This window comes from Coptis chinensis, chromosome 9, assembly GCF_015680905.1.
Source record: "Coptis chinensis isolate HL-2020 chromosome 9, ASM1568090v1, whole genome shotgun sequence".
Lineage (NCBI taxonomy): Eukaryota > Viridiplantae > Streptophyta > Magnoliopsida > Ranunculales > Ranunculaceae > Coptis > Coptis chinensis.
The window spans coordinates 34,468,701-34,492,823 of NC_141464.1; the positions used below are offsets into that span (position 1 = coordinate 34,468,701).

The window sequence follows — 24,123 nt, forward strand, 5'->3', positions numbered from 1 at the left end:
CAAAAGGCGGCCAGCTCCTCACATGGCAAACCATCATGTCATTATATCGAGCATTTTCGCCGCATTTCCCAACAAGGTTCAAAGGATTTGTTTTTGAAAGTTTTTGGGAACAGTATAAATATAAGTTTTTTTTGTAAAAACTTAACCTAACCAAAACCAAAAAAGATAGAGATTGTAAGAGAGCAATTCTTAGTGGGTTGAGTGTTCATTCTTTGTAAGTGAATTGAGAGATCTTGTAATCTATTACTCTGGACATCTAATAAAGCTTGGAACTCGCAGTGTGGACGTAGGCAAATTGTCGAACCACGATATATCTCGTCTTGTGATTTGTTCTTCTTTTACATTAATTGTTTTACTTTATATACGTATTATTTAATATTGAGAAGTGTTGGGATATTACTTGGAGGGTGTTGAAGTCTTGTCTAGTGAGAATGATCGATCTTTGTGTAGGATTGATCTATTTGTTGTAGATAACATTGTTTCCGCATTGTGTAAGATTGATCTATTTGTGTACGCGACCTGGATTTATCATCTAATACGTCATATCCTTCCGCAGCTGTGCAAGCTTGAACGGAGGAACATAAACTCCTTCCATATTATTGTTTTGCTTCTTCGCTTCCATCTTGATCAACCCCTCATCCATCTCGTCACCTCTCAACTTCTTATTTTCCTTCTTGTTTATATCTACATCAGCATGCCTCTTTAAAAACCTATTATTATTATTATTATTATGACGACTACTACCTCGATATGTGACCACCATTATTGAAACTTCTTAGAAAAGAGAACAGATGATTATTATTGAGACGAGATGGAGGGGGCAAGGTCGTATATTTATAGGGGTGCCAGTGCAAAACTGGCAAATCCTTTTCTGTTTCTGATTCAAGTGTCTGTCTAATTAAGAGTACTTACTATTTCGTAATTAGAATCCATCCTATATGAATCTTCAGTATCAAGTAACGCAAGTACGTCCATTTCTATTTTCAGATAATTGAGTTACTATGTCATAGATAAATGTGCACCAACTAGGGCCGGGCTGAAACTAACAGCCCAGCCCAAGTTAAAGCCCAAGCTTACTTCTGTTTCTGGTCCATAGATCTCAAATGTGCACACCTACACGGCTCGGTAGCCACCTACATCAGCCCAGGCCCAAGCCCGAAATAATTTTTGCTCGGGTACTTCAGATCGTTCCACGTTTGCAATTTTATATATAGTAAAGCTGGAAAAATATATGTGACATTTACTCATTGGAAGCGAGTTTTATGATACAACACAAGTATGCTGATTATACAGTTTCAAAATTATACAAAGCTCTATGCTGGAGCAATCATTAGAAAAAATAAATAAGGAAAATTTGATTGCCCATTCTATTGTTTCCGACTCTAGTAAGTATTTTGGGGATTAACTCTTCGCCGAGCATCACGCTTGTAGTAAGGTGTTTCGTCGATAGTTCTCCTCACATACTCGATGAAAGGTTGGGGTGTCCGAGGAGATTGTTCTGTGTTGTAAGTAGGGGAGATTGTGCGATCAGGTGTAACTGGGCCCGCAATACTTGGAGTAGCAGGGATAGATGTTGTGGACGTGACTGGTGTGTCCATGAACCGATTTGTCAAGTACCAAGGTGACTATCAGTGCAGCAAATGACACACAAGCCGCAACCAAGTATCCGTAATATGCACTTGAAGATGGTTTGCTTTTGCCTGGGTCATAGTTTATATCTAATTCCACTCTTTGACCTGTTGAAAAGAAAGAGAAGAATGTTAGTGAAGCAATTGGCTTTAACGTTCCAAACTTCTTCTCTGTGGCAGATCGATCAACTCATCAAAGTTAAGCAGAATCTGCATCATAAGCTTAAATCGAAAAGTAAATGAAACACATAACAAAATAATGTAAGTTCATGATGACTGCTCAAGGAACCAAGTTCACGAACTGTTTTCACGATTCACTTTGGATTTTCAATTATATGCTAAAATTATTTCTCAGCCAAGGGTAATGCCCAGGACTAAGTGTGTAGCCCTACCGACAACAAGCTCTACCTCATACATGAGTTCCTAATCCAATCCACAATCAGTGCTACTTTTGTGGCTTTTGGTCTTTCAGTAAATGATAATCTAAGTTACTGCATTCTAACCTTCTAAGATTAAGCTACTAAAAGGGAAACACTTTTAAATGGTTAGCTACATTCTTCCTTAAAGTTAATGCTAAAAGAATATAACTTAGAGAGATGTGTGGGTGGGGGGTGATGTTGCAACATTTCAGGGGAAAGTAGGTTTACCAACAGCTGGAAGCACGAAGATAATTTTGTCTTTGAATCTTTCTGCCCTGAGAGCTTTGACCTGAATTAAGAAACAAAAAGCAAAAGATATAATTTTGCTTTTCGCTAGTCCTGTGTTGTAAAAGGTTGTATCATGAGACTTATAGATGGAAGATAATGTGTTCACCTCATATTCAGCATGTCCACCAATACCAAAATCGTTTCTATGAATGGGACTGACCATTAAAAGATCTCTCTCTTTCCAATGAACTTCCACATCTACAATGAAAATCAAAACAGTTCAAAGTAACTATTGTCAGGAATATTGTTATCAAAAAGAAAAATGAATATAGTGAGCTTCCAAAGGAAGAACGAGAAGAGAACTCCTTTTCCTTCATATAAGATAAACCTGTTGCGGCAAGTAATAGCAACATCCCAATGATTAAATAGAAGAAGTGGCTCGAAGAACCCTGGCTAGTTGAATCAAGTCCCTCATCACATCTCTTTAGTTACTGGAGTTGAAACTTGATGGTTGTGTTGACTAATGATTTAAACTCTATTCTAGGAGGTTTCTATTAGTGCTACACATTCATCCAAATGTTTGTGATAGCTTCTTCTACTTTGTTGATCCTTGTTTTATTGTTTCTTTTAACACGGTCAGCGATCAACCAACATCTCTAAACAAAATCACATTAGATGTGCGGGCCTGGGAGTTTATATGAAAGCAGATCATTTTTCCGGTTTGCCCTGCCTCAACATCCCTTTCCAAACAAGCAGCACAGTTCCTTCAGAGAGTGATAATTTAACAATCTAGAGTGGATCTCCACACATGGAAGGCGCTTCAACCAGCTTATAGAAAGACTGACCACTGCCTGGTTTTGGTTGAGTGGTAAAATCTTCAAACACCCTTCCTATTACAACCAAAAAGCTTTCTGCATGTTTAGAGTTTATCATAAGATAGATCACATCCTCTTTAATTAACTATTTTGGGTTAATCAAGTCATCGATTTACGCCATGATTCAGACAGTGACTATCTTCAACTGTACTAGTATTTCATTTTGGCAGGTACTTTATCCTCAAATTAATCCCTTCTTGCTTTTCTATTCTCTGATGGGGACGGGGCAGTAGAATCTGTACCTTGGCATTTCCATATTATGTCTCCTAACTGTTCAATATAATACTCACATTTACGTGTTCATCACTTGTAAGTTGTATCCTTTTTCTATCTCTAACAGTGTAACTCAGTATCAGAGTGCCCTACTAAACTACTTGTTATGCTTGCATGTTTGGTACTTTCATAGGAAAATAGCCTATTCTGTAGTATATCCATCATCAACTACTACAGAGATCCACATTATTTGCCTACCTCACATGCACTAAATGGCTTGTGAGATAGGCAAACTGTGCATAAATGTGACTGACACTTGTCCCTTTTTAAAGCAACAAAAACGGAATTCATAATTAAAGAGGGGGGAGGAGAGACCAAAAAACAAACTCAAAATAACCAAAACAAAAAAAAAAAAAAAAAAAAATCAATATTCAGATATGAGCACAGGTTATTAAACAAGATTTACATTGATTCTAACATTCCCATCGAGAGCCCAAATTGATGTTTCAAATGATTATATTCAGAGTTTTAGATCCCTAAATGCAAATTTAGCAATTTTAAGGCACTCAGTACTCACCTGTGTTTCCCACAACAGTTATAACACTCGTGTTGGAATCAGGTGTCAGACTCAGCTGAATCAGTTCCTGTAAGCAAGCATATCAACTTGAATTATTAAGACAATAAAAGTAAACAATTACACAGATTCCAGGAAGTTCAGTCCAGTACAAATCAATTATCAATTTAGTCAGATATGAGATATCAAACCACCACGTACTTTTGCTTTTGCAATAGTTATCACCATATTACAAATGTTCATTCTGGTAGGGAACTTTGTTAACCTAATAAACCAATGTTTTTGAAAAATTCAACAAAATCAACCGCTGAAATTCCGATATCTCTAATCATTTGATCAAAATGTCAAGTTTCGGCAATAAACTTGGGTACATTCAAAAGCGGTAAAGTGTGCTGACACGTGGTTAGGGGTTTTGAACAATCTACTTTGAGTTATGCAGCTTTCAAGCGCATGATGCCACGTGTCCACGCTGTTCTCTAGACGCCTCTAGAAGTACTGATAACTCTTTGCAGTATTTTTTGAAGATTACTAATGTATCTACTTTGCAGTATATATGTAACTTCACTGCAAACGAGACTTACTGTATTTTACAAATGTAACTTTACTGCAAACTAGATTTATACTGTATTTTACAAATGTCTACTTTGCAGTTGTGGCTTCAAATTGAAGGTGCCACGACGTGGCAGCACGCAACCTAAGGATGTGTAATGTAACTTAAAATGACCAGAAAACCAGGAATTTCGTTCCTTGACCATTTGAACTTAAGGTGAATTTAACTTGAGGCTTGAATGTAGGGTGAATTTAACTTAAACGCTTGAATGTAGGGTGAAATTGGGTGTACCACCCGTGTCCTTGAGAACCAAAGCCCCAGTTCTAACCTCATGAACAGATGATAACAAAATTTTCAGACAAAAATAGATTGATAGCATCCTTTCACTATAACCCCACATAGCATGATACCTTGCCCATTTTTAGGACTTTGAATCCTCCGACAAAATGTGCAGTTGATGATCCCCTGACATGCTCTGCTTCTCTAAGGGAAGCATTGATGGAAATAGATAAATCCGGTCTCATGTCCTGTGAAATGGGTAGAGAATGTGCCAAGTGTTCCGGCGAGTAAGGAAAGAACATACAATATAAACCACCAGTAACAAGATCCCTCCATGGCTTTGCATACCTAAAGTCCACCACAAAAAAGGGGAAGTATCAGGGGGGGATTAGACAAAAACCAATGTTACATGGACACGTCATATTTTGAAAAAAATCCGTGTTGGATACATATCCACGTGTCCGTGTCAGACACATTTTGTATGTGATTTACCTCAATTTTTTATATTTCGCCGTGTCAGACACAGCGTATCCGTGTCGGATATGGACACGCCTACGCGTGTCAATGTAACTTAGACAAAAACCGAGGGAACAAACAAGATGAAAACATACCCAACAAATGGTGGGTCCACCCTACAATCAAAAAGAATCCCTTCACTGTTCCCAATCTCTTCAAGCTTGTGCCTGTTAACATTTCCAAATCACAGTGATGGATAAGAAAATTACAATGTATCCTTGTATAGGTTTGAGTTAGAAAGAGTCAAAAATTATAAAGGTTGAAAATAAAGAAAGGGTATACAGACCTAAATCTAACAGAAAAAATGTATCCCTTTGTAGGGAAAGGAACATTTGTCAAAGTCTCTAGTGGAGAATCAACTACAACCATATCCACACTTCGTACCGTAGCTGTTGTTTGCAGTCTTAAGCTTGGACCTTCAAAAATTACTGTTGAGAAAAGATGTACCAACCATGAGCATCAAAAACCAGATCCAATCCAAGAGTTTGAGCATAACAGAGGCATTGAGTCTGCATGTATTTATGCAATACAGAATGAAAACTTAGTTCGGTACCTTGAGATGCACCCTCCCCTAGAGCGCGAGCTTTGCCAGAAACCATGTCTACTGATAAAACACTTTGGTTGGAACTTAACCACCTCCCAAGTACTGGATCATCCAATCCTATCATATGTAGTTTAAGGTCAAAATAAAATAGGAAAAAATAAAATGCTGAAAAAAATAATTTTCAAGTCCCAGGAACTCAATTGGAGCATAATTTTCTTTTTCTTTTACTGAAAGTTGAAGTGGTAACAATACAGTGCTTTAGAAACACTTTATTGCTCCAGCATTTTATTACAAGACATAAAGTATGTAAGATCATGACCAATCCACGACTCTAAAAATCACGATTTTTTCATCAACAGAACTGATCTAAATTAACACCCTACAACACCAGAAGCACAAGTTCACCAGATCCAACAGAAGGAATCTTATAACATATTAAAGAGCACTTTTTGGAGAGGAAAAATGAAAGAAATGTCAGATATTAAACCAAAATAAACAACTTTTGACAATGTTTAGGCTAATGATGCTTCATACACATCTATTACCGCTCTCCCTTAGCAATACACCACAGTAGCACCTCTCCTCTCAAAGAAGAAGTGCCCTTAAATTGGTGACCTAAATTTTAATATGTGTTGATATATAAAACTCCAACAAATCTTAAACCATCAGAATCAAGCTTTGAGCGAGAGCCATTAATTACTGCCTCGAAGTCTTGCACCAAGAAATCCTGTACACAACCACACAGCACCAATGTCACACTGCCTCAGCCAACTAATATCACGTGGTTGGCATACAAGACAAATACAGCCAATAACATCACGTACCACGGCAAAATTGCTCCTCAAGTATAGGCACATGAAAATCTCCAAAGTGATCTTATCGGGTTGTTTTCACCCTTTTAGTTTTGGGTGTCAGTTTTCGTTCTTTGTTGCATCAGTCTGCACGATTCTAGTTAGGGTATATAAATAAAAGGGCTTTGTAGACATGCCACCTCAAAACTATGGTGAAATTAGATATGCCTCCTCAAAACTATCAGAATTGGATTTGAAAACTGTATTTGAAAAAAAAACCAAAACAAAAGAGAGAAAACCAGGGATTTGAAAAGGTTTGGAACTGCTCTCTTACCATATTTGTAAATCTAAACCACGTGGTTTATTCAGATGATGGAGGCACTTTTGTTTTAACTTTTCAGTATTTATGGTTCATTAAGAATTTAAGATAATGGAGGCACTTTTGTAAGATTTATGGTTTATTCAGATGATGGAGGCACTTTTGTAAATCTCTAACTAAGTGTTTACACAAGGCTAGTCATGAGCTACTCCGATTCTCTAAGGATGAAGGGGGGTTGAACATGATTGATCTCCACACATGGAATATAGCTGCGTATTGTGGACTAGTGTTCAAACTTGCATCAAGAGAGAATTCTTTATGGAGTAACTGGGTGTGGACTCATAGCATCAAAAACAAACATTTCTGGACTATGGAAGCTCCTAAGGACTGCTCATGGGTATGGAGAGGCATCTTAGAGCATAGGAAGACTGCTATGAAGTTTACGAGAAACATCATTGCTAATGGAGATGACACTTTCATCGGCGACTTGTGGTGTACAGAGACACCCCTCCATGGGATAACAATGCTAGACAAATGCTCACTGATGAGGAAGCCAAAGTTAGTGACCTGATCTCAAATGTAAGGTGGAATGACATAGTTCTTTCTCTTCCAGAGTGTGACTTGAAGACCAAGATACTAGGAACGGATATATATGATCTCATGAACAAGGATCAAGTAGTTTGGTCTCTAACTCATTCAGGAAAAATTTTCGACCGCTTATATAGCACTAAAGAAGGTTAAGAACAAAGTCAAATGGTCCAAGCTTGTTTGGGGAAAATTGGTGATCCCTAAACATTCCTTTTGCATTTGGCAACTATTCTCCGGGTAGTCTCTCCACTCAAGGGTTGGTTAACAAAGGTATAATCAATCATTCAAAATGCAGTTTGTGTGGAACAACAAAGAAGAGAAAACTCCAAACACTTATTTTTGAGTGTTCTTACCAAGAGTGTGGAGTGGGGTCAAAGCAAAGATTGGTATGGGTTTGAGTAGCGACTCTAACAATGAGTGGCATAGTATCTTGGACTAGAGAAATAGTTCTATGGAAGGTGATATCGAGGAGCATATATATCGTGCTACCGTAAGTGCTATTTGAAATTTGAGAGGAACACTAGAATCTTCAGAAAAAAGTATCGTCCCCCTAAATTTGGTCATGGTGAGAATACTAGAAGATATGAAGCTATACATACAAAGGGTTGTAAAGGATATACCGATTCCACATCGGTGAGAGTCCTCCTTCAAAACCTTGGTATAGATGCAAACTACCATGCAAAGGAACCTATTTCTTGCCAATGGCGTTCGATCCGAGCCATGTTAAGTTAAACACGGATGGGTCTTTGACTCCTTCCGGACCAAGGATTGGTGGTATTGCAAGAAAAGAAGATGGCACAGTGCATTTTGCCTATATGGGCTCTAACCCAAAGAGGTCTATACTTCAACAGAGCTAATGGCTATTGATGCGGGGGCTAAGGGGTGTAATGCAAACATGGAATTTACAGGTGTACTCGACTCTATGATTCTTTGTGAGTATAGTTAATGGCTTGACTACTTCACCATGGTATTGTCGAATATTGTACTATCTATCGGGAGCAAAAGGAAGAAACTCAGTTATAGTAGTGTCAACCATTGCTATAGGGAGACCAACAAGGCTGCAGATTTATTAGCTAAGTGTGTAAAAGACTCTCTCGAGACACTTTTGTATTTTATACCCCCTCTAGATGAACAATTGACTAAAATCATTGAGGAGGATGCAAGAGGAACAATCTATGTAAGATTTTGATTAAGGAATGCAGGTAGGGGTCAGCCTAACCCCATAGCTATCATTCAAAAAAAAAAGAATTTAAGATAATAGAATTATTTTGACTTGTTCAGGTTTGTTCGTATTTAATATACTTGTCAACATAGAATACTTCATATGAAAAGGCAAAAAACACTTTCTGTCCAGGAGTGAGGTCACAAAACTCTCTTTTTGTTCTTTCTCAAAATTGCCAAAATCATCCTAGCTACACAATCTTGTAAATAATGAAGTTCTATGTGATCTCCCCTAGCTTTCTGGAAATATGGTTTAAGTAAACATATCTCCACATTTCCCCAAGATTTTCCACCACTTATACTCAACTTGGTCAAAAAAGTGTAGAACAAAGACATCATAACCCAAATGGGCAGGATCTGTATGTGACTGTGCGTGGAACACATCTCAAGACTTTCACTAAGTAAAGAGTTGGCATAGCATGGGAGGAGAAAAAAAAATTGATTAATCAATTACTTAAAGTAAAATTGAAAAGAATATACCTTCTATGCTGAAGTTTAGGTGACTGCCTAGGTCAAGGACTGGACTGTGAGGGTACAGATGAGCTCCAACTGAAACCTGAAGGTAGATGAATAAATCTCTTATTTTGCAAATGAAAACTCGTAGAAATCAGTTCCGGACAGAGAAACACCCTGTAGTGCCAAAGACATGTACAGGGTTCCATGACCAAGAAGGAAAAGTACCATCATATAGTCTGACTTATGGGGATCACTGTTGATTGATATTCGTATAAGAGCACTTCCATGACGCAGTCCCTTTGATCATAATAACTAAGAGGTGAGGCACTAATAATTGGATAAATCGCAAGGAAGTATGAAGTTGATAGTAAAACATAAGTAATTAAGTATGCAAGACATGTATCCAGACGGGTAATATGTATGATGGATACCCTTATAACCATCAGGGGAAAGCGAGCAAAGCCAATGTCCAAACAGTGACGCATCCTACTGCGTTTTAAGAACTTTGGAGATGAAGCACGGTAGAAAGATGACTACTAACCTTGAGATGAATGCTTCCATTCCCACCACAGGTCTTGTTAATGGACACAACATCAGGATAATTAGTCTCAGCATCGTATTGAACAACATTATAAGCTTCGTGGAAGGGTGTTCCTAATCAAAAGAAAAAAATAGAATTACATGAGATGAAGCCGTAAGCTGAATTATATCAAGATGGAGGATGGGCAACCCACATCTGATTAAAAATCCATTGCCATACCATACCTAGAGCATCATAAAACTGTACAACAAGTTCATGTTCTGCGCCAACAGCAAGGTCTACCACGTGGAGCCGGAACTCATTAGAACTTACTCTTATTTGAGCCACCTGATCACCAAACAAACACCATAAAACTTACAAGATAATCAAAATTTAGGCAATCACAAATCTAGTTCAATTTTTAGAAACATCTAGATTCTAAAGGGGACTGCAGAGATTCTTGGACGTAAATAATTTGAATAAACCATAACAACAAAGGCACACATGGATTTCTTAAGTAACTCACTTGTTACCAAGCAAAAAAAAAGGGTAACTCACTTGCTTCTTAGTAACAAGTTTGAACCATAAAAAAAGATTTCATAGAATATACATCCAAACACACATGATGTGAATGCTAACACTCAACCTACTTTGTCATTAACCATTTTGAAATTTCAAATTTTAGTATGTTCAACAGGTTGGAAAGAGCTTTCTGTATTTCATATCTGAAATCACTTCTATCAGCTTTGTAACTACAAAGCTTGACAGACATTTAAAACAGGCTTCTATAGTGATAATGGTCTACTCGAGTATCTTTGCACTCCCCATAAAATAAGATGCTTATTCCTCCCCACAAACACCAAGCAAACGCACACCCGCACACATAAAGAAGGCATCATCTTCCATGTTTGGTTGCCCTTCAAAAGAGGAGAGGGGGGGGTGGGGATATACCAACAAGCCAGGAAACTCTTCAACATGCTTTGGCATAACAAGAAATTTTCGGAAGGAATTTCATATAGTCCAAGTGTAATGACAGTGGATCATAAAGTGGTTAACAAATTCACCTCAGACATCTTTCAAATTCTAACAAAAGAATGTGTTCAGACCACCATAGATTAAGTTACCTTAGAAAAGTAATTCTAGCCCCAAAAGAACACTTCAGCACTAGAAATCCAGTGGAACAGAAAAACAGAGCAAAAGAAGTAAGGAAAACATGTTCAATACCAACTTTCCTAACAGGCCATCGTTACTTTATCGTTGCTCTTTCACTGTGCAGATAATTCTAAGGCTCTAATCCCAACCTAAGAAGCAGAGAAAGACCGCAATCTTACAGTCATTGATTAAGGTCCCTCTTAGAGCTAGACTTCAACATGTATTCAAATACATGCAAATCGTATATACTTGACAAGACGAATCTTGTACAGAGCAGAGTACTTAGATGGGAAAATAAGTAGATTAGTTGATGCAAAAGAAGGTAATTAACAAAACAGGTATATTGAGGATTTGAGCATAAAGAAAGTTGTTGTCTCATAGTGGTTCATGTAACCAACATTTTTGCTCCTGCTAGTCTGGTTGCCTTTTATTTTTCCATCTTCACTGGTGAATGGTGTTTTTCTAGAAATAGACCGAGCAATTTTCAATCTTAAAGACTTTATAAGGTAAATTCAGTTTAGTTTCCAAATAAGTTTCTAAGGATGAATCAAAAGTGTGGAGAAGATCAACCACATGTAGTTCCATTTATAAGAAACTTTTTGACAGTAAAATGTTCAAAATTGATATACAAAGATGATTATCCTTACCTTAGCAACCCTTATGCAAGAAGCAATTTCAGTTCTTCCAGTTGCCCGGTCCTTTGCAAGAATGCAACCAAGATTGTTACTTTCCAACGTCTTGATTCTACCCCCATCAATGGAAATGGGATCTAGCTGAATTTCTTTATTCTTTCCACCACAAGTTCTCAATAAAGAATAAACAATAGTCCCTTTCCTAAAAGAATCCCATGATGCAGGCAAAAGATTTGATGTAGTATAAAAAGGTGGAAGGACCCAGGTGATAGGCAATCCAAGAGCAAGGGGAGGCTCAGAAACCACCCTCAATGATGTGGAAGCATTATATGAGTGTGAGTGTGAAGCACCAGAGGAAATAAAATTACAGGAGAATGATACAATAACATTTGTTCTGCCTGCTGATCTGCAAGGGAGTAATAGACATTCATGAAACAAGCTACCAATAAAATCCACATAATGCAAGAGAGCAATTACCACAAAAAAAATGTCACACAAAAAACAAAAAAAAAAAAAAACACAAAACAAAAACAAGATAAATAACAATCAATGCTAGCCATCTCCATAGCTAGTAATACTCCGTTTTATACGATTTTCGTAAAATATGAATAATAAGGCGAACATTTCAAATCTAGGGATTGATATGTGAATTCTATGGTCTAGGATTATAATTGCCGAATAATAAGGTCTGTATTTTTTAAATGAAAAAACAGACTTTAAAAGTATGTTAAAACTTCAAAATAGAAGGTTTTGAAAACCCACTTAAGTTGAAACTTTTGGTACCTAGGGAATATCAAATAGCTAGTAACTATAAACAAAAAACTGAGTTATGTATGTGTAGTTCATAAGCAATTCTGGAAAAAAATATTGCTATTGCATTTTAAACTTAAACTGCAGAAAAATTAAACCGAATTTTTTCATATTGTACACATACAAAAGACGAATTGTATTTTTGGTGCTTTTTCTTTTTTTTGGAATGAAATTTTAAAGTTTAAATGAATTATTATCTAAACTTTCGAATTTTACACCGAATAATTTCTGTATCAAACTTTTGCCGTCCACGAATTTACTAGCAATGGCCATCTCTGGTGAATCAACTTCACCTCTTTATGACGCGCATAAAGTACAAACTTCAATGAAAATAGAATAGACCAAACAAATTAATGAAAAAAATAGTTTCCAAAATATTCTTTGTTCGGGGGAAAAAAAGAGCAGCAAGCCTTTTGGGACGAGAACCCTCCAAACGAGGTCTATATTGCCATGCTTAGAATGACTTTGATGTTATTGATCATTCCTCAGGAGTTTGTGCAGAACAGCAGAACATTATACATCTAGAACGTAATAGTCCTTTGCCAGTAAACTTATATAATAAGAAAGGTAGCTCAAAGAGTTATACAGAACATCCAATCCAGTGAAGGAAGTCAAGATATACCTTCCATATACTGTATTAATAAAATCAACACCTTTCTCCTGTGAAAAATTGTATCGTTCTGCTTCAGTGACACCAGAAAATGGAACTTCGCTCTTTTGAAATCCCAAAACCTAAACCCATAAATGAAATGCTTTCAGTTGTGAATACTTTAATTCTTCAGGTATGCAAATTAGAAGATAAGAGTAACCAATAGGAAGAAACACTTTTTCACCTAACCTTTTCATCTTCTATGATCCAATTGAAATTTTTGCAGAGCTCATAAAAGGAGAACAAATTTCCCTGAGTTACGCCCACAGGTTAGTTCAAAAATGCCAGAGGTAATATAGCAATCTACACTTTTCTTTCAAATATACCTCAGCCAAGGATGGGAACACTGGCATTTCACGACCCACACTAAGTTGTTCACTCTGCACACTCAAAATCATTGATGAAGGAATTCCTACTCTAACTTGCGCCTCAGCCTCACATATAACAGTATCTCCACTGCCATAAACTATTGCACGTACAGTCTGATATTATTTAAAAAAAAAATAATGCTTTTTAGTTTCTTCTACACAAACAAATTGTAATTGGCCAGAAAAATAAAATCAAAATTAACTCTATAATTTGCTGAAGTTCAAAGCGGTAATAAAGGAGTATAACTAAGAAAGGAAGCGACCCACAAAACCTACTTAATGATGAGAAACCTTTATCTAATATAACAAAACAGATAATCATACTTAAAGCAGTAAACTATCACAGTTATATTGAAACAGGGAATGGTTATATTGGGCATCTATTTATACATCTATGTGTGCATCTCGCTTATAGAGACAAACCTACACAACGAAGTGGGGGCATTTTTTTGTGGATATGACCTCCCCAACATGGATATAAAGGAGAGCGGAGAGCCTTCATCAACAAGATAACCTCCTCCTATGAAGCCAACTTACTCTCAAAATGTCTTCAGATCCACTCCACCCAGATACCCCCGTAGATAGAAAAAGGTACTAAATTCATAAACAAAACTGTGAGGAAGTACAAGGACCAGACATACTAAGAAGCCCGTCTAAATGGAGTGGCGACCAAATATACCAAGAGAAAGGACAAAACAATAAAACATGGTTTATAGACCACATCCCTTCCACCTAGATGACGCAAACTGACAAGAACATTCTACTACAATCAACGGTGACGTCACGTTAAATAATTCTACATCTCTACTACAATGTTCTCCTTAGCAACAAGTGAAATATTGTATAATCAGTACATTGAGTACTTGATATGAATTATAATATTCTTTGCCACATTATCCATGATATATAATCAGATTCATGTTACTCATACTAATTAAGTGGCCGATCAAAGGCAAGTAAAACTGATCATTATACACCCAATTACATATACATTTACTGCCATTACTACAAGACCAAAACTTGGATACAGTGAAGAGTTTTATATACATGCATAAGGGATTATTTGTCATCTGAAGGGTATATGATGTATTTCTTTTTTTATCAGAAACTTGGATTAGATGGAGATGCAGGGGATCGAACTCTTAATATATGATATGATGTATTTCAGTAGTTTGATTCTTATCTTTTGTAACGAAAAAGGGAACAAAAACAAAAGACAGTAGCCCAATCACGCATGACAAGAGATACATCTAAAATCAAGAAAAACGTGTCCAAAATGTGGTGTCCTATGCCTAGTGACTAGTGTGAACACAATTTTTGAATTCTTAAAGGATAGCAAACTGAAGCATTGGGGTGTCCGAACTCACAGTATTCCCGGGAGAAATTGCGGAAAGTCGTCCTGAAAATTTGTGAATATTAGCAGTCCCATTATCCATGGTGGCATACTCGAGATATACCCCAACAGTCGGTCCTCCTTTTAATTTAAGCTAAACACGCAAAGATGATTAGCATAAAGTATAAATGAGAAAATTATCAAACAGTCACGCTAAAAGAAACGAAACTACATCATTAAGCAGAATACTACAAGGACTACTTTCTCTTAATATTTTTTTCACATTGAATTTTTCTCTTCTTAAACAATAAACACTAGCATCTTAGAAAAAATAAACTGTTGTAAAAATCACCATATCTAGAAATGTTAAAGGGATTGAAGGCACATACCACATAAGATGCACCTGGAACAAGGAAAATAACCGGTGGAAGTATCGTTGGTGGTGCATATACTTCAACTTTAATAGGTTGGCTTAAAATTTCATTTCCAGATCCCTGCTTCGCACTGACCTGAAGATTTCGCAAACTCAAAACTTATCAAATGAGTTAGTTTTGGGAAAAAATGTAATGAACAGAGCCAAGCACTTTACTTACATAAAGAGTCGTAACACCAAGGCTTCTAGCTCTAATTACGAAATTCGGCCCACCAGTATCTGTAACACCGGGAGTCGAGACATGCATGCCAACAAGCTCAATAATAGGATCCTCAATATGTATATGAATGTTCATATAGGCATACTGCAGCAGATGGATACATAGTGTAAGGTCAAGGAAAAAGAACAAATAGAATCTTTGACCAATGCCGTTGAGATGTTTAATCCCACATTAGGAGCTTAACACCTACCAGTATATAGTTCTTGGGGCTGCTACACTCATTGCCAATTGGTTTTTGAGTTGGAAGCCCAACTTTAATATGGCATTGGAGCAGACTTTTTTTATGGGGCCCAAAGGGCCGGTTTGCTCCACGTCGATCAATAACGATGGTCTACGTGTTACGCTAAAGTAAGGCCACAGCCCACACGTAAGGGGGCATGTTGAGATGTTTAATCTCACAGTATTCAATAAATACATTGATCCAAAAGAAGATAATTGATTGTGACGTGATTAAACAAGACGGACGACAGAGCTTATTCTGAGTTGATTAAACAAGATGGACAACAAAGCTTCAAAACAACAATGATGGAACTAGGGAGTTGCTCTTACAAGAATTAAAAATTAGCAATGAGATGAGGCAATATAATATACATGCCAGACAACATAAAACACAGATCATTCCAGTATTCCACATATAGGTAAATACACTAAAACTCATAATAAATCACATTATAGAGATGAAATTACTCTTACAGATAGATCTGAAATGCAAAAAAAAACTCTTTATACGTAAGAATGAACACATAACTCAAACCTGTGAAAAGTCAAAAACACTTCCATCATGAACGCCTGCAGAAAAATGAAGAGCTTTCTCGCTACCATCCTACAAAACAGCATAAGTAAAATATTATACCAGCAAGCTGAATCCATATATTATTTACAGTAAAGTTATATACCATAATACTTATTTCTTCTTGTGAAATGATCTTAATCCAGTCAACTTCTGCAACTTCAACCTGTAAAAATGTACATTTCCATAAGAATGATTACAGTGAATCCGGCTTCATAACAAGTTAAGACAGATTACTGTACACTATGGTTGCAGGCTTGTAGGTAGCAAATGAACAAATCAGGTAAAAAGGGTCTAACAAAAGCACTGAATACTATCAAAGTAACAAAAGTCCAGTTTCAAAACAATCCACAGTATTAAAACAAATTATTTCACACTGAGGTCTCCTATCACTATCTTGCAAAAAGGTGGAAAGCAAGCAGCTATTTAACGTGCAGTACAGACAGACCATTTTAGTACTTTAGTATCATACCTTCTGCAGGATATATACATCATAAGCTAACAATCCGAAAGAAAATTTAATATGCAACGCAATGTGATCCAGTACTTGGAGTCACAAAAAAGAATTGGTGTAACCATAGTTTGCCCACAAAATTTCTGTTTGACATATTAGATCTAACTAAATGATAGGACTGCCATATAGAAGTGTCCTCTTTTCACTTTTATACAGGAACTGTATTATTATTCTTTTAGAAAAAAAAATGTTTTAAAACTATCTAAGAAGTATAAACACGTGTGGACTAGTCAAACTTGCAGACTTCTCATACTGTACCACACACCACATATCCAAATGACGCATTTATAACTTTATAACAACATGTCATTTAACCAAAAAATATTTATGGAGAAAGAAATACAACAATGTAAAACCAGATAAATAATCTCATACAAAATATGGTACATTACCACAGCAGAGGCAGCAAGAGGTGGAGTAAGTCCAATATCATTAGCAGTGACAAGTGCTGATCCCAAGCCTCTAGGTGCAATTGTCAAATGCCAGCATTCCAAACTTGGTGATGGTCGAATAACTTCGACAACGCTAGTATCATTCACAACTGCATCCAAGAAACAGGTCCCTCCAGTAATCGAAAGACTGGCCTGTAAGAGTGATATATCTAACTAAATCATCTCACAATAAGCACAAAGAAAACAGCATAAAGATTAAAAATAAAGACTAGAAAAAGAAGAATAAACACAAATATGCACCAAAAAGGTATTCAATGGGTACAATCAATGCAATCAGTACAAGGCATGAATGCAGCGCAAAAATTGCAGAGAGAAAGTAATTGCAAATATATCAATGTATCAATACTTGCTACATATACCATTCAACGTTACTCAGACAACATGAAAGCAAAAGAAGAGACAATAAAGATGTGTTAAAGCCACCCATTATTGGGCACACGTGAACACAAAACAGTTGTTTTCTACATAGAATTATTTTTTGATGCTTCATAAGTAAACCGGAGGCGAAACAAATTGTCCCAAAGGAATAACTTGTGGGTGGGCCAAGGCAATGTGCGGAAGGCATGGCCTTGGTAGGCAAACCAAAAGTGGCCAAACTGTGCCCCAAGGCAAGGCCTTCCTGGGCGAGCAGGAAGACAGCTGAATTGTGGCCAAGGCCTTTGTGAGTGCGTCAAAGGCGCACAGAGGCATTAGTGCTGAAAGGTACAGCTCCTCACTAGACACTAGTTGCTAATACAACAATTGCCTGAGATTTCCAGCACTAACTTATCAACAACTTGCATTCATAATTACAATATCTTTTCCTCTGTCAAATGTTTGTAGTAAATCTCAGCTTCATCATTAAATCTCTTTCTTGTTCCTAACCACCGTTCCAACCGAAAAATGACAGCTTGTGTTTACTTAGCGCTAACTAACTAAGCAATGATAAATCCATAACTTGCTTATCGTCAAAACACTTCTTACCAACTCAACTCATGTCTTTTTGGTCTTCAACTCCACATGAATGTACAAACTCTCACAAGACTCCCTTGGTTTATTGCCCATTGAAAATACTTTTACAATAAAATTGCATTCCTATACAATCAACAGTCTTGCACTTTTTGGAAAGCAATTGAAGAAAATTCGTACCATTTGGCTGTCAATAGTGTTCATATAGGCAACACCATTATGTAAGGTTATGATCCTCCATATCACTAAGCCGACACCTACTACGCTACATTTTGGTAAGGCCATCTAGGAAACAAAAAAGTCGGTAAATTACGTCCTTCTACGCTTTTCTTTTTCCTTGACAAGCAATGTCCTTCTTCCATGTAGAAATCTGGAGCCTGGGTCCTTTACTAACTTAGAGGCATGTGGATATGGAGTTTCGACACAATCACGAGCATCGCCTTTATGATTGGAACCCAACAAGAGCCACTTTGAGGGAAGCGGCAATCTTCAGAAAATCGTTGGCTGTCATTGTTTTGGAGCAAAGTCTTTGTGGACCTTAAAAGCATCCCAAGTGCTCATTTTCTATCCAGATGGGTGGACATCAAGTCTTGATCCGGCATCCGGTGGTTCACTATGTGTGACTTTGTTTCTAGCTGCATATTGTTTACCTTTCCAATAGGTTACTACTAAACCTACTCTGCTTTTGATTTTAAGATACAACTACGCTTTGCCAATCCCCCTCCCCCCCCCCCCCAAAAAAAAAGTTCTATAAATTGGGAAATAGGTAACAAAATGTACCTCCCAAGTTTGAATAACATCGAGTTGTATACCCATTGTACATGTTGTGTTCGTGTACGAGTCCGTATCCTTTTCTGTCGCCGTATCCATAGCACTCACCCACTCCCACTTGATATGGAATTGGACTTCAGCCACAGGGCCATGAATTAGGTGAATGAAAGTTGCTTTATTGTTTGTACTTATTCAAAAATTTATTTGTGTTGAACTATGGCTCTAGATCGCAACTCTAACCCAAAATTTTATTGTTTGTTTATTCCTTTTATTGCTTCAGCAAAAGGGTTTCATCAGTAGTACCTTGACAGAAAGCAAAAATAGTAACATAGGCAACCAAGAACACGATAACGTCTGGTAATCCTTAGAAATGATCACAACTTGCAACAACACGCTTCAAAATCAAAAGCTTTCTCAATAAATCATGAATTGCAAAATCCAGGAATAGTAAAAAGTCTAAAAAGGGAGAGAAGGTCATGAACTATAAATACCTTTGCATTAGGACTGTAATATACTAAGAGGTACTCTGGAACAATCATTAAGGAAGAAACTAGCTGCATTTAAAGACAACATTTGCGAAATTAGTACATTTTTTTATACGCGCAAAATCAGGACAACAAAAGAGAAAGGAAACAAAACAAAACAAAACAAAACGGAACAAAGAAAGATAACATGAATACATTTATGGAGAAAATGGAAATAAAACAAACCTGTAATCGTATGGCATCCGTGAGAACTTTCTCAGACATTTCAAGCATTAAGGAAGCTTTTTCCAAGAGATTATTGACTATAGTATCACAAAAACCAGTAACAGTAGCGCGGACAGTACACTGAAACAACAAAAGTAAACACAAAATTTAAGTGTATCATAGTAAAACATTATGGTACCAGAAGAAAGGTATAATTAGCATTAATTAAGTTTTACCAGTCCTGACGTGTTGTGCAAAACCAAAAATCTCTCCCAGCTGGCCTTTGAACTTTCTAACCCATTACCTTCCCAATGAGCCAACCCATTACAATTGCTCAGCTCCCAGTTTAAACAAAGAGATGAAGAGTTTGCAAAAACCTTCCCAGATTTATGAATGCCAACTGCAGCTACTCTGACAATGCATCCGTTTGCTACGGTAACAGGTGTTGCAAGAATTCCCTCTGGGCTGCGATCAGCTTGAGCGGCAGACCGGATAAGTGCAGGGGTATTCACTGCATGAATTGAGATGACACAATATAAGGCTTTAGCAATCGGTAATAGGTAGAAACAAACCAAAAACACTCTATGACCCAATAAAATTGTAGCACATACCAGGTTCATTCGCAAGCAGTGTGATTGATGAAGGAATGGTACATGCAAGGGATAATTTCACTTTCTCTACAGCTGGAAGTGGATGATCATCACCAACCAAATTGCCACGGGAAAAAACAAGTTGCTGTGTAACATGAAACAGGAGTATAAGAATATATCACCAAACAAACAAATTAAAAAAAATTAAAAAAAAAAAAAAAATTTAAAAAAAAAAAAAAAAAAAAAAAAAAAAAAAAGTGTCAACAGATCTTGTAATTATGGGAAAAAGAGAGGGACACTGCTAAAATATGTAGGTTTGGAACTGTACAAAAATCTTACAAAGTTTCCCACTGTTATGCATGAGAGTCTATATAATCCCCCTTTAATGGAAGATTCCCGGTCCACAAGAAGCCCATCCTTATGCAACATTCCCTCTTCAAAAATATCAACAGTTTCAACAAACTTAACAGCTAGGTCCCACAGTTCAGGTCCTCCGACTAGTGCTATATCCAGTTTTGTTCCAGGAACAAGATACAGCTCATTCAAATCAATGCCAGCTTCTTCTCTGGGGAAATCAATAGAGTATCCCCCGAAGTGGTTTCCATTCCCAATTTGTTGCACAAGAAGAGGATTGTATGCCCCAATAAGTTTAGATGCTTTTAGGACACTAGGACCATCTGATGGATAACCAGATGAGAGCAACTCTTTCTGCAGCGTTGCATGTAGCAAAGCTCTACCAGCACTAAAAGCATAAAGATTGGTCCATGCACAGGGAGGACTGTAAGAAGATTTAAAATCATCAGCATCTGGCTGCTTGATCAAAGACGACCCCTGGCCTGTTGTATTGGAAATTCTGAAAGACTCGCTTCCACAGGTCCACCGTACCATTGAACTAAATGAGTCACAGCTATAGAAATAGCTACCTGCAAACAACAAATGCACAAATTGAGGATGGAAGATTAGGTAACAGAGTAACACTAAATTAAAACAGAAAATTAACAACTGAACGTTTTCGGATAAGAAATCACCATCGGATGCTCTGAGGGTCACTGCAGCTTGAAGATATGTTCCTACCATAGTCTCTACATGTAAGTTTTGCAGCATGACCATTTCTGAAGGAATTGAAACTTTAACATCCACCTAGAATCAGAAGAACATAGTAATGAAGCGAATAAAAGAAACACTTCATGCACAGAAACACTTTGAAGTTTTCCAGGATGGAAACACTTAGAAGTTTTCCAGTATGGAAACACTCAACAACCATATTAAATAAGAAGCATAAATACCTGATCATAGTTCATCTCATCATACATGGATACCACTTTAATAGTAACTTGACCAGGCTTCTTTGCCTGGACAAACCCAGAAGCTGAAACGGACACAGTGGTCATATCTGAAGAATACCACTTATAACTAGTGGATGTCTCCATGCAACCTGCAATTCGTGAATTCCATGTCTATGATACTACCACAGGAGAGCTAAATATAAGAGAGAGAGAGAGGTCACAGCCTAGGACTACCAACCTCCTGTTGCCTTCAATGTCAATTCTTGATAAACGCCAGCTACCCATGGGAGGTGAATGATTTTAGGGGAGAAATCATTTATACTGGCCATGTCAAACTTCACCGGATCACAGACCATGACTTCTTGCACAATCTTGATAACCTATGAAATTAAGTATCAATAAAACGAGACTTATTTGAATATCATAACAACTTTTCATGATTTTCATTTTTTCAGATTTAATAAATTCATTTATTCCAAAAAGAAGTGACTTGTGTTCAACCAAATAAAATGCACATGTTGTTACCTCAATTGTTTCCGAAAATCCACCATGATAAACTAGGGAAGCACTCAATCTTCCAAATCCATGTGAAACTGCTTTTAAGATTCTAGAACCCTGCCAACGATGTCTACCAGCAACTTTAGCTGGCACCGAGGATGTAACCCAATGTGCAGACTCATCATACTGCAACTTAACATCATCGCTCTGTAACAAATATTGACGTCAATATATTGTATGAAAAACAAGCGTGTTCACATTTGTTTTGATGAAAAAATTTTACTGTCAAATAGATTCCTTTCCCGCATCTGACATGATAGAAGTTCTAAAATCTAATAAGAGGAATAGAAGCTAGAAAACATTAAGAACGTATAAGCATCCGCATCCATTTAACTACTTAAAAGACATCCAAGGAAACAAATGGAATGCATTACATTAAAAAAATTCTCGCTTATTATAATAGCCGTCATGCTAATAACATCAACAAAAGAGTGGAAATACCTCTGTAATGTACACTTCATGTCCATCACTTCCGCCTGAGAAAACTTTCAAATGAATGGCATATTGTTGGCCAGCAACAACATACCATCGGACTGAGGATGAAGTTGATGTTATTCCCTCTATGGGATCATCAGAAGCAGTCACATGTATTTTGTACAAACGCAAAGTGTCTGGGATAACAACATGAAGAGAAGACATTTGCACGTGACCCGCCACTCTAGTGTCTTCCACAGTGATAGTTGTAACTCCTAAATTTAATGCATGAGCTACACCTAGGTGAGAGTCCACTTGAGCAACCGAAGAGTTGACGACAGACCACTGATGATGTGGGGAGGGTAAAGGTATTGCTGCAAAAGATTATGAAGAAAATGAAAATACATTACTGAAATAGGATACGCTTTTAGGAATCTATTTTAACCATGGGCAACTATATCTCAGTCCAATTTCATGCATCCAACAATATAATGAATGAAGAAAAGTAAAGTCATGATAGAGTTTCATAATAACCTTGGGGAGTATTCTGCCGAAGGACTTTAAGACTGTACTGAAGATAAGCACCAGTCAAAACATAAAGAGGGGATGGAGGCTCAATCGACATAGCTTCTGCAACAGTTAATACAATCTTATCCGCCAAATGTTCATATCCCGGCTCAATCAAATTCACAGAAACTATCTCATGACCAATTTCAGTTCCCTTCACAGCAAACAAATCCGAGAAAACACCCTGCACCAATCATCAAAACATTCAAAACCAATTCACGCAAAATTCCATATTCACAAAGAAAAACATTTAACCTCTCACTTACACTGTCTTCCAAACTTATTTGAATATCTAAATCACCACAAAATCCGCTACAATCACTTAATGGAGACTCTTTCAAAGGAACATGAACAAGACGATGAACCCTTCCGTCCTCCTCGGGCATTAACCCCCACTTAAACCGCATTCCCACCAACGACGAAAACACATTCTCTACAAAAACCCAACATCAATAAGTTAAACCAACAAAAATTCACATAACAAACAGACTTCGTTCTTACATTTTTATTCATTTCATACCTTGGTAATCAAAAGCGCGGACACGAAGAGTAGCAAGTCCATCTAAATCAAGTTTAACAGAACTATGAAATATCTGAACTCTCTTAATCTCATCAATAAACACTTTACACCTAATAACAACTCCACTCTTTATATCACTAGCGTAAATCGCCGTCTCTTTACGCCCATCAAAGTCACCAATCGATTTCAACCTGGCACTCGTAGAACACAAACTAGTACTATTAAACTCAGGTTCTAATTGTAAAATATCATGATGGTCCCATGACCATGTGAAACAACCATCACTTCCAAGAAGACGGTATTGAATTGGGTATGTTGTTTTGGGTGGGAGTAATATGTTTACGTCAGCAATGTGTGGACCAGTAGTTGTGAGGGAAAGTGAAATGGGGATGAAAATGAGGAGAATGAGTGGGAAAGAAGTGGAAAGAATCATTTTTTTAGACAAGTTGTAGACTTGGGAGTTACATTAGAGTGACGGGGAGTGAGTGAATTGAGGAATGGAGTGGAAATTGATAAACCCTAGGTTTAGGGTTTAGGGTTTAGGGGTTTTGGAAACAGCGGGAAAAAGGTGTTGCCATTTTTCTTTTTTCTTTGTAAGAATGGAATGTTTTTGTTTTTTTCAGTATTTTGATTGTCGGAATATATCGGTAAATGACAATCATCGGAAACCCAAATCTTGGACTTCAAAATTCAAAATCATTAGTTC

General features: G+C 37.1%; 1 protein-coding gene across 1 annotated transcript; it reads right to left on the reverse strand.

Annotated features, from left to right (window-relative positions):
• Positions 1–1,183: 1,183 nt before the first annotated feature.
• On the reverse strand, positions 1,184–24,123 carry EMB3012 (embryo defective 3012). The gene is given in 36 exon segments (XM_086582149.1): positions 1,184–1,598; positions 1,600–1,736; positions 2,276–2,336; positions 2,442–2,533; positions 3,941–4,007; positions 4,898–5,114; positions 5,378–5,449; positions 5,569–5,710; positions 5,836–5,943; positions 9,226–9,301; positions 9,427–9,498; positions 9,743–9,855; positions 9,967–10,069; positions 11,521–11,911; positions 12,938–13,047; positions 13,154–13,216; positions 13,291–13,446; positions 14,700–14,819; positions 15,055–15,174; positions 15,259–15,402; positions 16,073–16,141; positions 16,215–16,274; positions 17,015–17,206; positions 19,285–19,347; positions 19,504–19,623; positions 19,719–19,993; positions 20,094–20,217; positions 20,412–20,995; positions 21,101–21,212; positions 21,359–21,507; positions 21,597–21,738; positions 21,884–22,063; positions 22,358–22,704; positions 22,865–23,081; positions 23,164–23,330; positions 23,418–24,123. Coding segments are annotated over 36 exon segments (5,814 nt in total). The 5' UTR covers positions 23,851–24,123; the 3' UTR covers positions 1,184–1,382.